This window comes from Elephantulus edwardii, unplaced genomic scaffold (genome assembly GCF_000299155.1).
Source record: "Elephantulus edwardii isolate Elephantulus edwardi_28Jun2011 unplaced genomic scaffold, EleEdw1.0 scaffold00044, whole genome shotgun sequence".
Lineage (NCBI taxonomy): Eukaryota > Metazoa > Chordata > Mammalia > Macroscelidea > Macroscelididae > Elephantulus > Elephantulus edwardii.
Window position 1 is genome coordinate 7,830,912 of NW_006399794.1, and position 21,271 is coordinate 7,852,182.

Consider the following 21,271-nt stretch of genomic DNA (forward strand, 5'->3'; position numbering starts at 1 on the left):
TTCGATTCCATTGATCTATGTGTCTGTCATTGTACCAGTACCATGCTGTCTTTACCACTATGGCAGTGTAGTAGGATTTGAAATCAGGGAGTGAGAGACCTCCTACTGTTCTTCTATTCTTAAGGAGTGCTTTGCTTATTCGGGGCTTTTTCCCATTTTTTACTTGCCACTCCCATGGATGTTGCAGACAATGGAAAGTACTGACTGACTGAAGACAAAGTCTGTCAGACACACATACTGGGGCTCTTACAACACAACAAAGATATGCCTGCAGCCTAAACCAACTCCTTTACCACAAACTGTTACAGACTAAGGGTAAAGTATTTTAATAATTATTATTATTAATGAGACAGACAACCAGGAATGAGATAAAACAGAGTGTAAAAGACAGTGGGCCAGCAGTTTCAAGGACTGAAGGCCCGGACTCAAGCTTCCCTGTTTCTTTATTGAAAATTATCAGAAAGTCAATCACAAAGAGAATTCAACACAAATGAAGCCAAGCTCTTTCTATTGAAAACCTCTATCCTTTGACGCAGGAGGAAGGTGTCACCAACTTCAATGCAAGAATCTGGTAAACCCTTAAGGATTGCCTCAGTGCCCCAGCGTGAACTCCAGCTTGAACCATGCCTCCCCCACATACTGAAATAGCATTTGGTTTATTACAAGTATTTAGTATTGGCTTCCCATAGTCAACGCCATCCTCCACAAGCCTGTCACAGGGTATCAAATCTGCTCACTGGGGCCTTTATATCTTAAACCCATACCGTGAACCTAGAATTTCCAAGTTCTATCAGGTTTATATTGCAACTCTTAAAATAGAATTTTTCTTTTACTTTCCAAAGAGAAGAGTGAATTGAGGGGAGGGCTGGGCAGGGAGAAAAGTAAACAATGAATGAATGGAAATCCTAAGTCACTGTAAACTTTCATTAAAATTAATAAAAAAATTTATAAAAAATGCAACTTTATCATCCATCAGTATCATAAAAATAAGACACAGGCAACTATATACACAAACACAACAGTAGCTGCCTCACACATATCAAGAAGAATGCCACATAATATCAAGGAAGTAGCAGTCAGGTTTAAACATTATAAAAACATAAGATAAGTCTTTTTCTAAAAAAGAAGACCGAGTTGCAAACCCAATGAATGCCCCAGATCCCAAAGACAGGAAGGCAGAAGAAATAAACTGCTGTGGAATTCCAAGAATTGTTGTTGTTAGGTACTGCTGAGTTGAGCATAACTTATAGAAACCCTATGAAAAGCTGACCTGTCTTATCCTGTGCCATCTTCATGATCTCTGATACACTTGAGCCCACTGCTGCTGTCAGTGTGTCAATCCATCTCACTGGAGGTCTTCTCCTTTCCTGACTCTCCATCTTTACAGGCATGATATCCTTTTCTAAGGAATAAACCCTCCCAGTAATATGTCCAAAGCATGAGAGACAAAGTTTCATCATCTTCGCCTCTAAGAAGCACTCTAGCTGCACTTTCTCTAAATTACGTACGATAAGGGAAAAGAGTAAAGTCACAAGAAGCATGAGAATTTTAAGCAACAATTACAAGACAAAGAGGACACAACCAACAGAACACTAGAAAACAATAAAAAAAGCATGAAAATGTAATCCAGAATAACAAGACCAATATTGCAAAATTTTTTTAAATATGGGAGGGACAAAAGAGATGGACAAAATAGTCAGCAATACGTAAGACACTCAATGAGACTCTCCTAAAAGAAAAATCAGAAACAAAATGGAAGGAAAATAAAGAAAGGTTAAGAATCATGTGAGATGACAGGAAATGAAACAACATATGAGTGACTGGATTTCAGAACAGAAGAACAGAAAGTACTGAGGAAACTGTGGAAGATATAATAGAAGAAAACTTTCCAGATACCATGAAAAATGAGAAAATATATTCCCAAGAGGCCCAGTGAACCTCAAACAGATTAGACCCAAAAGAAAAACAGCAAAACACATGATAGCCATATTCTTCAAAACAGAATACTAAAAGCATCTTGAGAGAAACCAAGAGTCACATACAAAGGAGAATCACTGTGATGAAAGTCTTATCAGCAGAAAAGATGCAAGCAAGATGACAATAGCATAGCATATGTAAAATACTAAAAATCACTGATAGCCAAGAATCACATTCTCAGCAAAACTGTCCATCAAATATGAAGGAGAAATTAGGTCGTCTACAGAAAAGCAAGAGCATAAGGAATTTATGAAAAGAAGTCAACCTTTAGAAGAAATACTAAGGGAAGCTCTTATACAGACCTGTAAAAAGAGGTGGATATATACTAAAATAACAAGCAACAACAAGAAATCCTCAAAATGGCAACAGCTCTGTCAACAATCACATTGAACTGTCAATGGCTTAAGTGCACCAATTAAAAGAAAAAGAGTAGCAGACTGAATTGAAAAACAAAACCTCATCAATATGTTGTCTACAAGAAACACATTTAAGAAACAAAGATACAGACAGACCAAAAATAAAAATTGGGAAAAAATATACCAAGCAAATGACTTCCATAAGAAAGCAGGAATTGCAATAAAATAGACTTCAGGATGAAAACCAGTTTAAGAGGCAAGGAAGGGCAAAATATAACAAGAAGAAATAACTGTAGTTAATATCTATTCATTAAATTATAAACCTAAAACACAAAAAACAAACATTAATAGATTTGAAGATATTATAAAATACAAAATCATAAATATGAGAATATTTTCATCCCTATTAATGCACATGAGATTTGTGAAAATATACTGACCTGTCTTAAATATTTTCAAATTATGCTACTTTCTTTCTATATTTATAAAATCATAATAAGAAAATAAAATTCTGGCAATTTTGAACCATCAAATAAAAAAAATAGATTTAAAGAAAGAAATATCCAGATACTAAAACAATACTCGTAGGAAGCCACACAACTCCTGCCAAAAGACAGGTCAGGTCTAAAGAAACTTACTTGACCTCACAGACCTACTCAGATTATTATGCAACAAAAATTCAACTTATTTTGTTCTCAAGTGTACATGTTAACATTCTCCAGAATTTACCAGATATTAGATTTCCTAGAGTAAAGAGCAAATTCCTAGAAACACATTCCATACCTAAACTGACACAGAAGTAGAACACTTGAACAGAACCATCACTAAAGAAGAAATTGACCAGGTCATTAAAAAAAAAAAACAAATAAAAACAAAAACCAAACTACCTCCCAACAAAAAAAGCCATTGCCCAGATGGCATCACTAATTAATTTATCAAAAATTCAGAGATGAGATGTTACCAATTCTACTAAGATTATTTCAAAATAAAGAAGAATAAAGAACACTTCCAGAGTTATGCACAACCCTGATATAATGCTTAAATGGTCAATAGAACAAGAGGACATAACCATAATAAATATCTCTCCACTCAATAATAGAGCTGCAAATTACACAAAGCAAATGCTAATAGAACTGAAAAAAGAAATATACAACACAATAGTAGTAGTTGTAGTTGTTGATATGTGCCATGAGTCACTTGTGACTCACAGCAACCCTATCCACAAGAGCTTCAAAGCCTGTCCTATTCTAGATCAATTTTACTGCCTCCTGATAACCTTTTTTTTTAATTATTATTAAATTTTATTAGTTTCTATGAACATTCACAGGGATTCTGGGCTTTCACTCCTTCATTGCCGCACCATTCTCTCCACCCTCCTCCCCAGTTTGTTCTTCTTCCCTGCCATCCGAATGTCTGTTTTAATTGTCCAATTGCCACAGTGCTTGTCAAAGTCAGTTCTGATTAATCTCCTTTGTCGGTGTGTCCTTTGCCATTCCCTATCACTCCTCCCTGAGAGAGACTTCACCCTGAGTCATAAGGAAAAGGGGATGGCGTATTCTCTTAGCTACTTCCTGCTGAAAAGGGACGCTGTGGGTTTCAGGGTGAAGATCTTCTCTCACTACTCTAAAGGGCCCCTTTGGCAGTAGGAAACACATAGACTATTATGGAGATTGATTTTGGAATTTAGATGCACTCTTATTGATTGTGCTTGGCCGTACATGTTCATATCCTTGAAGATGTATCATGGGGGTGTTGCAACCTAGAAGACACAAATTTGACTAACAAGTTATAAGTACATGAGTCAAAATTATGGAAAAGTAAAAGAAAGGATTCTTTCATTGTTTTACAAACCCTCCCCCAGGTCCCCTCCACCATGCAGCCCTCGCTCTAGACTCCTGTGATGACAGAAGTACCCAGTCATATATCTCTTTTAAACAGTTTTCTCCCTCCTCTGTTTCAGTGCAGTATACATTATTGAACCCATCTTACTCAGTCTCTCCCCAACCCCAAGGACAGTCCCATTCTACAACAGTGGCACCATGTAATATTTGTCCTTTTGTGACTGGGATATTTCACTCAGCATAATGTTCTCCAGAGTCAACCATTTTGAATAATATTGCATGAGTTCCTTATTTTTTAATGCAGCATAGTATTCCATTGTGCGAATATACCACAGCTTCTCTAGCCATTCGTTTGTTGATGGGCACTTAGGTTGTTTCCAACTCCTTGCTATTGTGAACAAAGCTGCAATAAACATGCATATATATCCTGATAACCTTTAAAACAAAGGAAATTATAAAAATTAGAGCATAAATAAATGAATTAGAAACAGAAAAATAACTGAAACTATCAACAAGACCAAGAGTTGATTCTTCAAAAAGATCAATAAAATTAATAAACCACTATCAAAGGTAACAAAGGAAAAGAAAGAAAAGGCACAAATAATCTTAATAAGAGATACAAGGGACAATGTCACAACAGAACCAACTGAAACAAAGATTAAAAATGTAATGTTATGAAATATTATTCTCAAAAACCCTTATTCTCAAACAAATATGAGAACCTAGAGAAAATGGTCAAATACTTAGAAATTCACAACTCACCCAACCTGACACAGACTGAAGTAGAACACCTGAATACTCATAACAAAAGAAAATGAACAGGGCGTTGAAAAAAAAACAAACAAACCCACACCAAAATAAAACAACAACAACAACAACAAAAACCCACAAAACCCCAAACAAAAAATACTTTAAACAAAAAAGTCCTGAATCCAATGCTTTACTAGTGAATTTTACCAAACATGTAGAGAAGAGCTGTTGGATTCTATCAGCCAGGATTTTGTTGAGGATTTTAAAATCTATGTTCATAAGAGATAGTGGTCTGTAGTTTTCTATATTCTATATTTATTATGACTGTGGTGTTAGCCTAAAAGGTGACTTTTTTAACCATCAGTTAGCTGCCTCTGGTCACCAGCTACCTTAACTGCAGACACTTAGTCTTGCAAATCAGCATCAGGTGTGGAACTAGGGTAAGTGGAAAGAGTAATTTCCACACTGAGCAGCAAGACTTGAGGTAACAAGGCTTGTGGCATCAATACCCTGGTGAGAGTGAGACCCTGGTGGTGCAGAGACTGTGGCACTGCTGTGGACAAACAATGGCAGGGTGAGACCTGAGGCTTCTTGCATTTGTGCTGGCCACAGTTGGATGCTGCTGTCCTTGCCTTTAATGATGAAAGGGAAAGTTGCTAGCTGAATTGAAATCAGAGCCTGGACTGACTGAAGAGTTGTGCCTTGGAACTGTTGGGCTAAAACCTGGGCTTACTTTAGGTGATATTCTTTGCCTCCTCCACTTTCCATCTTCTTTCTATAATAAACTCCTCTACTGGTTCCATAACTGTGAGTCTTTTAGTCAGCAATGAGTAAACCACTTGCTGCTGGTGGGGCTCTACAAGCCAAAGCTGGGTTACAGGCTCCTGATTTGCTTTCTGCTCTAGGGTAGTGAACGGCTGTGTTATTGTTACTTTTTTAGCCCTTTCAGAGAGTTAATCAAGGCCTTGTGCCCCTATGTCCCATTTTCTCCAATTTAGACAATAATCAAGTGGGATCTGTAATAGGTATGCAAGGAGGGTTCAACATCAGAAAAACAATTAATGTAATTCACACATTAACAAATAACAAGAACCACATAATTCTATCAATTGATGCAGAAAAGGCCTTTGACAAAATCCAATACTGCTACCTGATTAAAAAAACTCAACAAAATAGGAATAGTGAGAAATTTCCTCAACAAGTGAAGAGTATATGCAGTAAACTAAGAGACAACAATGTTCTCAATGGAGATTAAAGGCATTCCCCTTGAGAACAGGAACAAGGCAAATCCTTGTTTGCCTTCTATCACCTACTATCACTATCCCTAGGAGTCTCATAATAATAAGGCAAGAGTAATAAGAAGCATCCTCACTGGCAAAGAGGAGGTAAAACTATCTCTACATGCAGAAGTTATGATACTACACTTAGAAAACCCTAAAGATTTAGCAAGAAAATTGCTGAACATAGTCAACCAATCCAGTAAAGTAGCAAGATACAAGATCAACACACAAAAGTCAAAAGGATTTCCCTACAGTAACAAAGAGAAGGAAATAAAAACAATACCAGTTACAATATCTAAACACAAGATGAAATACTTTAGCATAAATCTTACTAAAGGCACAAAAGATCTATACAAAAAAAATTGCAAAACATTACTTTAAAAAACAGAAAGAGCACTAAAGAAATAGAAAAATACACCATGTTCATGGATAGTACGATTCACTATTGAAAATGACAATTCTACCAAAACCAATATATAATTTCAATGCAATCCAAGTAGAGATACCAATTCCATTCTTCAACAACATGGGAAGAAAAGTCAATTTCCAATTCTGTCTGGAATAAAGGAGACTCTAAATAAGCAAAGCACCACTGAAAAGGAAAACAAAAGTAGAAGGCCTAACACTCCCTGATGCCTGATCTCAAATCCTACTACAAAACCACCGTAATCATGACAGCATGGTACTGGTACTGTGACTGACACAAAGATCAAAGGAATAGAATTGAGAATCTAGAAATCAGCTCATCTACCTCTGGTCAACTGATCTTTGACAAGAAAACCAAATCCGTTAAAAGGGGAAAGGAAAGCCTCTTTAACAAATGGTGCTGGGAAAATTGAACAACCATCTGTAGAAAACTGAAGCAACACTGACACCTCACATCAAACACAAAAACCAACTCAAGGTGGATCAAGGACCTATGAGTAAAGCCAAAGGCTATAAGGTTTATTAGAGAAAAACCAGGAACAACTCTAGAAGTTCTAATCTATAGCATGCATAGATTTCCAAGTATAAGGAAAAACCTGCAGTCAAGAGAGGATAAACTAGATGAATGGGGTCTTCTAAATATCAAATCCCTACACACATAAAAAAAGTTCTTTGACATAATACAAAAGTAGGTCGACAAAAAGGGAAAAAATATTTAGCAGTAATGTATCTGATAAGGAACGCATATATGAAATTTAAGAATATTCTAGCACCTCACCAAGAAAAAGGCAAAAACCCCAATCACAAAATGGGAACAAGATGTGAACAGCCATTTCACCAAAGAAAAAAATCCATATGGCTAACAAACACAGGAAGAAATGTTCAAAATTCCTACCTGTCAGAGTGATGCAAATCAAAACAACTATGAGCTATCATCTCACCCTAACAACAGCAAAGTACAAAAAGACAGCAAACAACAAATGTTGGTGCAGATGTGGAGATATCAGAACTCTCATTCACTCTCATTCAAAATGGTACACCCACTAGGGAAAGCAGTCTGGCACTTTACCATAAGAGTGGAAATAGAAATATCATTTGACCCAGTTATTCCACTACTTTGAATATATCCTAAAGAAACTCATGACACAGACAGATGTATAAATAACCATCTTAACTGCAGCATTATTCACAACAGAGAAGAAACAGAAGCAGCCCAAATGCCCTTCAACAAATAAATGATTAGAAAAACTATGGTCCATAGACATGATGGAATATTACATGGCACTGAAAACGAATGCTCTTATAAAACACTATAAAACATGGATGAGTCTGGAAGACATTATGCTTAGTGAAATATCTTAGTCAAAAAACAAAAAATACTCCATAGGACCAGTATTTTAAAAAATAGGATGAACATGGGGGAGGAGAGAACAGAGAAAGAATGGGCAGATAATGAACACTGCAATGAAAAGAGAGAAGAAAAGGACTATCTAAAAGGAAAGGATAATTAGAAATAGTGTGTAGGGCAACTGACAATCTGAGCAAGACACACATTACAAAGTCAACTGGGGAAATAGGGAGTAAAGTTATAACAATCAATCAATGAAAACTATCCTTTTTGTACACTTTAACTAAAATTGTAATTAAAAAAAACCCAAATAGATTGTTTTTGTTGTTATGTGCCATTGAGTCACCTTCAAATCATAGTGACCCTATGTACAAATAGCACTAAAACATGCTCTATCCTGAGCCAGTTTTACTGTCTTTGATACATAGAGCTGTATCTCTCATGAACATACATGCAAAAATTCTTTACAAAATCTTAGCCAGCAGAAGCCAATAGTTTAGAAAAGAAATAATTCATCATGGTCATGTGGGATCCATAACAAGCAAAAATGATGGTTCAACATAAGAAAAACAAAGTGTTTCATCACATTAATAAAGCAAAGACAACATTCACATGATTTTATAAATTAATGAGGAAAACGACTTTGACAAAATCCAACACCTCTTTCTTACTAAAACACTCAACAAAACAGGAATAGAGAGGAATTTCCTCAACATAGTTAAAAATATATACTCAAAACTAAGAGATAACATAATTTTCAATGGAGACAGACTAAATAAAGCCTTGCAAACATGGACCAAGCAAGGATACCAACTAGCATCATTCCTATTCAACACTGTGCTGGAAGTCCTAGTTAGAGCAATTGGGTAAGAGAAGAAAATAAAATGCATCCAAACTTAGAAAGAGAAAGTAAAAAAAACACTCCCTCTTTCTCTATGTGTATGTGTGTGTGTGTGTGTGTGTGTGTGTGTGTGTAAAAGGACAAACACATATGTTGAATATAGTACAGCCATAGTGCTCCTTGGAGAAAAAAATAACAAAGCTTCATCTCACATACTTTGGGTATGTTGCTAAGCGAGGCTATTCCTTGCTAAGGGACATCATGCTTGGAAAGATAGAGGGTCAGTAAAAGAGAGGAAGACCATTAACTAGATGGGCTGACACAGTACCTGCAGCAATAGGCTCAAGTATGTCAGAGGCAATTAATATGCATGGAATAGGACGGGGTTCAGATTCGTTGTTCATACAGTTTCTAGGAGTTATACTCAAGTTAACAACACATAACAACAGGAGTTCTCTAAAAGTGCTCTATAAGACAAAGACTGATAATTACAAAATGGACAAAAGAAATGAAAAAAAAAGACTCTTCCCCAAGGAGGATATTCATATGACTAAAAAACACATGAGGAAATTTTCAAAATTAGAGGAGTAATCAGAGAGATGAAAATAAAAATAACAACGAGATACCATCTCACCACCACAACAACAGGAAAGTCTATAAACATTGGAAGATGTAGAGAGATTGGAACTCTCAGGCACTGCTAATGGAATTGTAAAATAGTCTAACCATTATGGAAGGCAGTTTGGCATTTCCTCAAAAAGATGAATTTAGAAATCCCATATAACCCAGCTATTCCTCTAACAGGAATATATCCCAAGGAAATAAGAGCTAAGGCACAAATGGAGATTTGTACACTTATGTTCACAATAGCAAGACAATGGAAATAGTCCAAATGCCCATCAAAAAACAAACAGAGAAAAACTGTGGCATGGTCACACAATGGAATACTATGCAGCACTAAAAAACAAAAAAGCATTTGTCATCTACTACACAACATGGGCAAGTACAGAAGACATTATATTGAGTGAAATAACTAAGTCCAGGGCAAATACTGTATAAGATTGCTACTGTGTAAATAGGTTGGAAATGGACAAAGTGGAGATTGGGATAACAGAAATAGACTATACAGGATCAGACACAGAAGGATCAACCAGGGAAGAGTTGGCAAAGAACAACATGCTATTGCAATTAGCTAATAGGTCTGGATATGTATAATTGTTCATAAGAGGAGAAAATGAAGAGAAAAGGGATGGAAAAGGGAGGGGATAAAAATCCCTAGGGCAGCAGAGTAGCGGATGGGGTGGGGTGGGAATAGACAAGGTGTGATAGGGACTTGATAAGATGAGGTGATAAAAAGTATTGATCAATAATAATCACAGAAAACACAATATATGTGAATGACTGTATAAAACACAAGGCACATGAAACATAATGTACATCAATAAAACACAGTGTATATGACTGTATGAAAATCAGTCAAAATAACCAGACAAAATATTTATGGCTTCTAATAGAAAATTTTTAATGAGAAATTTTTAATAAAACATTTTTAAATAGAAAAATTTTTAATAGAAAACTTTAATGTGAAACTTATACTTTTAATGCAAAATTTTAAATAGAAAATTTTTTAAATAGAAAATTTTTAATAGAAAATTTTAATGCGAAACTTATACTTGGACCAGGAGGCAGTAGTCAGAACAGAGCAAGGGAACACTGCATGGTTCAAAATTGGGAAGGACGTACGCCAGGGATGCATCCTATCTCCATACCTTTTCAACCTATATGCAGAACAGATTATCCGGGAGGCTGGGCTCTATGAGGAGAAATGTGGGGTCAAGATTGGTGGATGATTTATCAACAATCTGCATTATGCGGATGACACAACCCTGCTTGATGAAACTGAAGAGGACCTGAAGCGCCTGCTGCAGAGTGTCAAGGACTGCAGCCTACAATATGGATTGAGGCTCAATGTCAAGAAGACAAAGATTCTCACCACTGGACCAACTGGCAGCATCAGGATGGATGGTAAAGAGATTGAGATTGTGCACAGCTTTAGTTTGCCTGGCTCCATAGTCAACATTCTTGGCACCAGCAACCAGGAAATTAAAAGGCGCATTGCCATGGGAAAGTCTGCTGTTAGGGACCTCTCCAAAGTACTGAAGAGCAATGGTGTCTCTCTGGAGACTAAGGTGCATCTGATACAGGCCATGGTCTTTGCAATCACCTGTTATGCATCAGAGAGTTGGACAATGACCAAGGAGGATAGAAGGAGAATTGATGCCTTTGAGCTGTGGTGCTGGAGAAGAGTATTGAGAATACCATGGACTGCTAGGAAAACAAACAGATTTGTCCTGGAAAGGGTTAAACCGGGTGGCTCCTTGGAGGCAAGGATTCTGAGGCTCCGTTAACATACTTTGGACATGTTGTGAGGAGAGACCGGTCCTTAGAGAGGGGCATCATGCTTGGGAGGGTGGAGGGACAGCGCAGGAGAGGAAGGCCGTCTATGAGGTGGATTGATTCAGTGACTGGGATAATTGGGAAGGGAGTGTCAGAGACAGTGCGATTGTTAGAGGACAGAGTGAAGTTTAGGGCTGTTGTACATAGGGTCACTATGAGTTGCAAGCAACTGGACGGCACATAACAACAATAGAAAATACTAGAGAAATAGCATTATGACCTACATTATGGAAAGATTTCTTAAGCTAGAATAAATAGCATTATGACCTACATTAAGGAAAGATTTCTTAAGCTAGACACTAAAATACTAAAATCATATTGGTATATTTGGTATTAAACTTTAAAACATCTATTTTATCAAAGTATACCATAAGGTGGCTACTATAAACAGTTATAATTAGAAAGTGTTTGTAATACATGTGACTAATAAAGTACTTGCATTTACACCATCTAAAAATATACATGGATTGATAAGGAAGACATAGGAGAAAAATAAGTACTATAAAGAATGAATCAAGTTCAACCTGGAGATATATAGTAATGCTTACAGAATATTCAGAAACAGCTGGTAAACCTTGAACAAGGAAATAAAATAATTTCACATCCAAAGACACATACAGACATTAAACTATGTGAACTAAGTATATGTGAGACTGGGAGCTGTCATACCTCACTTGTGTAAGGATCAATCTGTATCGTCACTGTGGAAAAAATCTTGGTATTACCTAGAACGGGTGAATATATGTATACCTTACTTCTATGAACAATATAATCTAGAAATGTTATTATGTAAGTTAGCCAGAAATCATACAAAAATTAACTATCTGCAGCACTACTCAGAATTATTGAAAAACACTCAAATACAGCCATTGTCCTATGTCTATCTTTCATTGTCATTAAGTCAGAAGTGACTTACAGCTGCCTATCCAGTGGGATTTCAGAGGCTATAAATCACACAGGAAAAGACTGGCTATCTTTCTTCTGAGGAACATTTGGTGGATTCAAACTGCCTGCCTTTGGGTTGTTAATGTAACTCTTTTCCCAGCAGGCCACCAGAGCTCCCAATCAATGCAATGGAATATTTCCCAGCAACAAAAACCACAAGAACCACAGCTGCTTCATTAATCTCCATTGTTAAATGTCACTAATCAATGTTGACTAAAACCACAAAGATCTGTGAAAAGCATAAATTGGCAAAAGTAAACAATATATTGTGAGTGTACCTTAATTCAATGTGCAATATGCATGTTGTATTAAAAAAATTGAACCCTAGTGAATCTCAAACCTCATATTCCGTTTCTGTGTAATATTTTTAATTTACTCAAAACAACTCCCAAATAACTGCCCAAGTGGAATTTACACAATGTATGGCAGATAATGAAAATATTTTCATTCCATTTGCAGGACCTGCCATCCTCTCCTGCTGGCCACGCAAAGGCCTAGATTACTATTCAGAATATTTACAAATAGCTCAAGGAGCCAGCCAAGCATTCTGAGGCCTTTAGCCTTATTACAAGTCCCTGGGCAATACAAATCATTAAATATTCAACTAGCTAAAAGGTTGATGGTTTGAACCCACTCAGAGGCTCCTCAGGAGACAGATCTGAAAAGGTTCTTTGGAAAACATTTCTTTGCCTTGCAAACTCTATAGAACAGTCCTATTGTACACACATGGGATCACCATAAGTCAGAATCAGCTCCAGAGCAACTAACCACCATCTTATCACACTGATAAAGGGAAAAAATTTAATTTTTATAACTTGGTACACAATTTCTTCACATTCTCTTCAACTCTATAAAAATTCAGAATTGTTTAACAAAAAACAGCAATTCTTGGTCTCTGAAGAATGCCATGATCTCAGAGCCACAAGGTCTCTGACCAGCATTCGGTATTCTTGTCCCATAGTCAATGGGTCAGACTTTCCATCAGGGATCAGCCTTATCTAGTCGTTATCAGCCACTATGCCTTCGTTATTTTGTTCTCCTCATAGCTACAAGAAGGATTCCTGTTGGGCTTTCTAATAATCACTCTAGCCATTTAATAGAATCCATTTGTCAAAAGAGATGAATTGGTGTCATACTCAGAGGTGTGGCTAACTCCTCCCTCCCTTATCCTGAGACTAAGGCTTCACAGACTAGAGGAATCTCAGCTTCAGGATCTAAGGAGACTCAGAAAATACTCCAGCGAGAGGCTAATTCTTAAGTCATTTACTTCTTAGCAGAAGCAACCTGCCATTTTTGTTTCTGTAGAGAATCTAACGATACCACCTGATTTTGGCATTCGAGCTCACAAATAAGAGCAATGGAATGATGCTGGAAGATAATCCTTGCTTTCCCTAGTATTCCTTTTTTGGATGTACAGATATTATAGCCTTTCACTACTGAACAGGTTTGCTCCTTCCCTGATCTCCCATTAGTTTTACTGTTATTCTCTGTGCCTTCTCAAGTCCCTTCTTTTATTTTCTTAATGTTAGGGGAAAGGTCAGCAGAATCGCATGAAACACTTCAGTGATCTAAGTGACAGGGGAAAGTTGGTACTGTAGCTTGTGACATGTTGTTGGGAGGACAAATGAGGACATGACTGATCCAGGACCTGTGAGCTGCCTCAGCCCTAAAACTACCACCTTCCTGAAAATGCCCCATTTCCACAAACAAGTAGGAGGCCAAAGAACTTAAGATCTTTGAATATCCAAATGAAAACATTTACAATCTCTTCAGCTTAAGGCAGGACTCAAAGATCCACACATTCTGCTGCTGTCCAAGACTTCACCTTGTAAGCTGTTCCCATAATATATCTGCCTTTGTTATGTAGGGTTGTTGGAAGCTCAACACCACAAAGGAAAGGATTTACCAAATAGAAATTTATTTTCTCACAGTTTAGGAGACTAGAAACCTGAACTCAGAGTTTCAGCTCAAGATAGGTTCTGTATCTCTCTAATGTCTCTTTTAACATTTGTGGGCCTGGTGTTCCTGGCACCAATCTTGTGTCCTAACATCAATCTTCCCCTTCATTTAGGAGTTTCTCAACCCAGGAGTCCAAGGTTCCTCAATCTTGATGTTAGGGGGTTGCTCTCTCTCCACGCACTTCTTTCTCCTCTTATCTCTTGTTAGACAGTGGTACAGGGCAGACAGCAGCGAAACTTCCCATGCATGCCTCTGAAAAACTGCTGGAGCATCAGGTATGAGCCAGTTCCAACTCAGCAGCCAACAACATCAACCTCCTACCCTAATCCTGTTTTATTAGTATAACAAATGTACTCTGATCGTATGCCCAGGAATATAACCTAATCCTTCCTTATTAACACACAGAGGTGTTTACAAACATCAAAGAAGTTAACTATATCAGATCACATCATGGGGGAGAATTTTATCATTACAAAACTGTCAAATTACATCATTACACAACTCTAAAGCCATAGAGAATTGTGGCCTAGCCAAGATAACACACACAATTCAACATATGACAAAAATCTTAGACCATATGTTCAGTCTGGAGTGGTCTGTCCCTACCTTCTGTGTACAATGACTACTTTTAGATTTCTCTCAGGGAACACTACTACCCATTGCCACCACCTGACATAATCTTGAAACAAAAAGTGTGTGACATCTTGAAACAATCTAAATGTGTGCGTCCCACTTGATGAGGCTGGGAGAGGACCAGTGTGGTATTTGGTTAAGAAATTGTGTGTCCTCTGCCAGTATCAGCTTTTCAGTGAATAGGTTCCAAACTGAATTGAGATCAGATTCTGAGCTAAGACTGTAGTGCTTGGTCTTTTGGCCTGCTAGCCTTAAAGGGCCTAGAAATCAAGAAGATATATTGTAAGCAAAATCAAGATGAGTAAAAATTATATAAGGAAAGTTAGGTAAAAGAAAGACGATTAAGTTTCCTTTCTATTTCAGAAGAGCCAGTGCACCTCTGCATGATAAGTGATTCAACTTATTCATTGCCAATGAAATGGAACAGACTCACAGTTGACCCTCTCTTTGGTTTCCAAAGCTATAAATTGCACAGGAGATTGCCCATCTTTCTCCAAGGCAGCTGCCAGTGGATTCAAACCACCACACATACCCAGACTTCAGTTAACAGCACAACTCCCTACAGACTTCGATTCTCGACAGACTACACCATTAGAGCTTCCTAGAAATGAAGTAAAAGTGCCACCTCCTCACCTTTATGTTTGAAATGCCAGCATGGATTTGTGAGCCACTAGAGCACCTCTGCCTTCTCTCCTGAGCTACACTGGATTTCACCTATCATACATGCATTTTTTTCTAATACCTGTAACATCTTTTCAGATGAATGTCTTTTTTAAAAAGTTACCAATATTTTATTTTTGTTTATTTACAAATTTTGAATATAAAGTTGAACAAATTCTTTCAATTTTCCTCCCTTCCCCTCCCCCCACAACCCCCATCATCCCTGTTTTCAACCTCTCCCATCCCTCTTGGATCTTTATACTCATTCTACCATAATGGTTTTATACAATGTTTATCTTTGTGGGACTGAGTTAGGCTCAGCATAATGCTCTCCGGTCCCTCCAAAGTTAGGTAATAATTTACAAAACAATTGCTTCTGTGTTCTGCATAGTATTCCATTATGTGAATATACCATAATTTCTCAATCCATTGGTTTGTAGTTGGATATTTGGGGCTGTTTCCATGTTCTTGCAATGGTGAATAATGCTGCTATTAACACTGGTGTACAAATCTCATAGTTTGTGCCTCAGTTATCATAATCTCATGGAAAGAATTTTCACAGAGTAAGATATTAGAATGGCAAACAGACACACAAAGAAATACTCCAAAATTCTGGCAATAAAAAAGATGCAAATCAAAACTACAATGAAGTACCATTTCACTCCAGTAACAGTGGCAAAGTTTAACAGGGTAGCAAGTAATAAATGTTGGAGAGGATGTGGCAAGAAGGGAACTCATACGCTGTTAGTGGGATTTTAAAATGGTACAGCCATTCTGGAAGACAGTTTGTTGCTTCCTCAAAAAGCTGAACATAGAAATTCCATATGACCCAGACGAATCTCTCTGTAACTGATTCTAAAGGCTCTGTACTTAAAAATATGGTGCCCATTCTTCTCAGCCACTTTCACTTTCAATGGTAAAAGCTGAGGATTGGATAATGAGAAATGTTACTGAACCAACTTGAGTGAGTCAGGCAAGAATCTCTTAGTTGCAATCTGCAGTTAAGAGAATACTCAGATTCACTTTGCAAAAACACTGTAAGAAAGCTCTAAAGGATTTGGTGTAAAAGCTAACAACATCTACTACCAACTTGATGGCACATTACACCATCACCACTACTCTGGGAAATAGCTAAGAATCAGGAAGTAGAAAATAGTGGATTGTATTCTTTACTATTGCTTTCATGAATAATGTTAGAAATTTAAAAATGAACATTGTTAAACATGTTTCTTAAAATATACAATGAAGCTCTAAAATTGAAAGGAGTAATCTGGGTGGTGCAAATGATTAGAGTACCCAGTTGTTAACCAAAAGGTTACAAGTTCAAATCAACTAAAAAGTGCATTCATAGAAAGACCTGGCAATCTCCTTCTGAAAAATCAGCTATTTAAACCTTAAGGAGCATTTATATTTTAATAGAGAGTCATAATAAGTTTGGGTTAACTAAAAGGCCACTGGTTCCTCCCACCCCTCCCCCAAATCAACAACCATACATGTATATTGACATGGATTCTATACTTTGGACTCAAAATAAAATAATGTATAAGTAATCTATTTCCACGTTGATCCCAAAATGAAGAAATGCTGGACTTACATTGGTGACATACTCAATATCCTTCCAAAGGATGCACTCTCTGGGGAAGTCGGCCAGGTCCAAGAAGTGATCCACCACCACCTGGCCGATCAAGTCATGGCGAGAGAACCTATCAAAGTCGTACACAGAGAAGTGAAGCTTGCGTCCTGCAAGGTCATTGTAGGGAACCGGAAATAAAAACACTTCATCAAACACTGGGTTCAGAGTTTTTCTGTGAACTTTAGTCTGATGTTTGGTTTTCCGATCAGGAAGCAAATAGATCTTGACGTACGGATCAGATGTCCCAGAGAAGTCCTTGGCAGGCAAATTGACGGCTTTGTGAATCTTTACAATGAGCTGCTCTAAGTCGCAGTCATATTTTAAAATGAAGTTCAGTTTCCCACAGGCTTTGCTGTTACTCCTCCTCCCATCCTCATTATCAACTGACCTCTGCTTATACAACTCCGGTTTAATGCGACCAATTCCAGTCAACTGTTCCTGTTTTTGAAGCTGCTGGATGTTGAAGTCTGGGTTTGACAGGTTGAGTTGTCTTCGGATTGAATTATGCCTTGAGTGAAGAGCAAGAAAGAATAAAATTATAACCTCATTAGCTATGTGTCTTTCAGAAACATGTGATTGGTATATAGTTAGACTGTTATGTTCTGTTAAAAGCTAAGATCAGTTGTTCCTTTTTTTTTTCTTCCTCATTTCCATTGACCTAAATTCAAAATGCTCATCAATGTGTGTAAGCTGCTCCTTAAGGCCCGAGGCGCAACACTGAGGGGTGGGGTCAGGAAATGAACTTACTAACATGTGACCTTGTAGCTTTAAAGGTTTAATTCACTTTCTAAACTATGTAATATGCCATGAAAGAAGCTTATTTGGCTGGTAGAATCTAAAGATAGTCACATATAAGGTTTAAAAAAAAAACAGAACTACTCACATTTATACTTAATGCCATCCTGAAACTTATCTCGCTAGCAAACTGTTGTCTTAGGAATGGTTTCCCCCAAAATATTACATGGACTTTCTTGTCATATTATAGCTTCCTAAGTAAAAAATTATCACTAGACCAAACCTAAGCATATTACAAAACAAGACAGTTTTTGTTTGTGTTCTAATGTATATGACTAGGATGTCTGCTTGCAGCGGATTATACTACTGTTACATACAGGTGCAAGTGACAGCTTTGTGACTGGGTTGTTGCAGTACTATGTGGGTAATTAGTGATCAGGTGGTAAGCTTTTATTTCTGAAATATACAGTACATAAAAACATACATTCAAGGACATGAAATAAAAAGAGAATGGGTATAAATGTGAATAGGAATTCAATCAAAGAAGGCTGGATACTGATACTTGAAAAGTAGATATTTGTTGATCACTCAACTTTCAGTTTGGCACGCACGTGGGTGATGTCGGTGCTGCTGTAATGATGGAAGCTATGCCATTAGTATTTCACATACTAGTCAGTCCCCCTTGGGGGACAGATTTCAGCATACCCTTCAGTCTAAGGCAGACTAAGAAGGCAGGCCTAAAATTAGCCAATAAAAGTCTTATAGATCATAACAGGACACTGCTCAGCTCACTTAACTAGAACACTTCATCAGGGGAGGTCAGCTGCAAGTGGAAGACACCATGTTTGATGAAACATAGAGTCAGCGAAGGGAGAAAGATTTTCTGTAAGATCTATAGACAAAACCATAGACTCCAATAATCTGAGGACAGCTCAGATTATTCAAGACCAAGCAACATTTTGTTCTGTAGGTTTTTTGTTATAGGTTCCTATGGGATTCAAGTCACAATCTGTTCTTCTATCACACATAAAGTCACTGTGGCTTTGAGTTGATGCAACAAGAGCTATCATCTTACCTATCTATCTACCCACCTACCAAGGTATCCATTCACCTACTACCTATTCACCTCAGTGAATTCTACTTCCAGCCAGAAATCTTATTGGTTTGGATTGGAAGTCCCTTCAAAAGCTACTTAAATGTTTGGGTCTTCACAAATTACAAGAAGTTAAAACATACAAGGGATTTTGTTTTGAGGTTATTTTTGTTTAAGTCAAAAGTTCAGTTTTTGTATGGTAACATCTACAGTTTGAAAACTTCAATTAAAGTTGCCTTTCTACCAGAAAGTGAAAGCGAGAAGCTAGACTTGTCTCTGAGGGCTTGGTTAATACTCACAGAGGCAGAGTAAATGTTTGAATATGCCATATTTTCCATTCTTAAGACTATTTTATGAAATAAAGACAGAGAAATGTAAAAACAAAAAAACCCAGAACATTACTGTACCTTGTCACTATAAATGCTGTCATTCTGAATATTTCTCTTCCTTCTAAAACACCCTCCTCTCCTGACCATGAATCACCCATGTTGTAAAAGAGCAAAATTACAGAGTTGCCACTTGAGCCTGCTACAGCCAATAAAAATACAGAACAAGCAGACACACTCCTGGTATATGAATTCTATATGAGCCAAAAAAAAAAAAAATTCACATGGTTGCCAGCTTTTTAAGATTTGTGACCTGAAGGGAGACGGACAATAGAGGAAAAGGTAGGGAATGCAATGAAAGTGCTAAAACTGGCTCTGTTCTAGTCAGTCAGGGCATTAGGGAAACCTATATTGTCAGAGAACAGAGCTTTAATCTCAGCAGGGGTCTGGGAAGAGAAAAACTGGAAGCTAGCAGCAAATGTCCAATCCTATGCAGGGGCCATAAGGGGCTGATAGCAGTTTTGTCTCTACCACTGGTTTTTGGGCTGGGTTTTGTGTGTCAGCTCTCTTTTACTATGGGCCATTCTGGTTGCTGTTTACTCAGTGGTGTTACTTAAATAATAACAAAAATTTAGAAAATAAAAACCTCCTAAATGTCCACTTGAGGGCAGCCAGGACGGAACAAGGACCTTGCATCTCTACTAGCCTCATTTCTGCCAACCTGCTGGAATCTTCCACTTTTCTTACAAGGTGGCCACCGAGCCCTTACATATTTTAAAAACAATTACTTTATGTGATCACAGCAATTTTGTGTTATAATCTTTATATATAAAATTAAGCTTACTTATGCAATATTTACTGTAGTGAAAATATACACACCAGAACTTTCATCACCTCACCAGGTTCTACATGGAAAATTCCGAGATATTGAGTATGTTCTTCATGTTGTGCCACCATTATCACCATCCTTTTTTTTTAAGCTGTTCTCCCACATTAACATAGATCAATGTCCCCTAAGCAAAAACTCTCCCCACACCCATCTTTCTCATTCCTGCAACACAATGTTTGGTGTTTAAATATTTGTTCATCTCACATAAGTGAGATCAACTTATTTCATTCAATATAATATTTTCAAGGTTCATCTTGTGGCAAACAGTCAGACTTCATCTTTGTTTCTGGCTGAATAATATTTCATTGTATGTATATACCACATTTTGTTCATCCACTCATCTGCTCCGTCTGACATACTTTGGACATGTAGTGAGGAGAGACTGGTCCTTGGAGAGGGACATCATGCTTGGGAGGGTGGGGGGACAGCGCAGGAGGGGAAGGCCCTCTATGAGGTGGATTGATTCAGTGACTGGAATAATCGGGATGGGAGTGTCGGAGACAGTGTGATTGGCACAGGATAGGGCAGAGTTTAGGGCTGTTGTACATAGGGTCGCTATGAGTCGCAAGCGACTCGATGGCACATAACAACAACAATAACTCATCTGATAACAGACATTTTAATGGTTCCCACCTTTTAGCTCTTGTGAAAGGTGCTGCGATGAATGTGGTGTACAGTTGTCCATGTAATTTTAATGGATCATATTCTACTTGGCACGTACAGTTCCTCAGACATGAACTGAGGAGAAACAGTGCTACCTGCTCTTTTCCCTAACTAACAAGGATTGCCAGCAGGCAAAGGACTTAGAGTGAAGAAGACATCAAGGAAATATTTGTATATCAAGTCCAATCTAGACTCCTTTCCCAAAATGTAAAGTATGCTCTTCTTCAAAGTGCCAATATTATAGCCTCTTGATTATTTTTAGAAATTAAGCACAGACATGAATACAATTTTTTTTTTAAAAAAGGCTTACACTATTAGTCTCTTTCTACCACTTTTGCTTCCAATCATAATATTACTATCAGGAAAACAGAGCTGAATCTATCTCTAAGGTAGTGGATTAGGCAGATAGTAAGACTAACAGGAACCAATAATTTCTCATTCCCTGGGACTCCCTTTTGG

At 37.4% G+C, this 21,271-nt stretch overlaps 1 protein-coding gene across 1 annotated transcript in view; it reads right to left on the reverse strand.

Moving 5' to 3' along the window:
- Window positions 1–21,271, reverse strand: part of SYT9 (synaptotagmin IX) — a 275,950-nt gene that overhangs the window by 163,962 nt on the left and 90,717 nt on the right. The window contains exon 3 of the mRNA XM_006885446.1: window positions 17,068–17,614. Coding sequence (XP_006885508.1) covers window positions 17,068–17,614 — 547 coding nt within the window. The remainder of the gene's footprint in view (window positions 1–17,067; window positions 17,615–21,271) is intronic.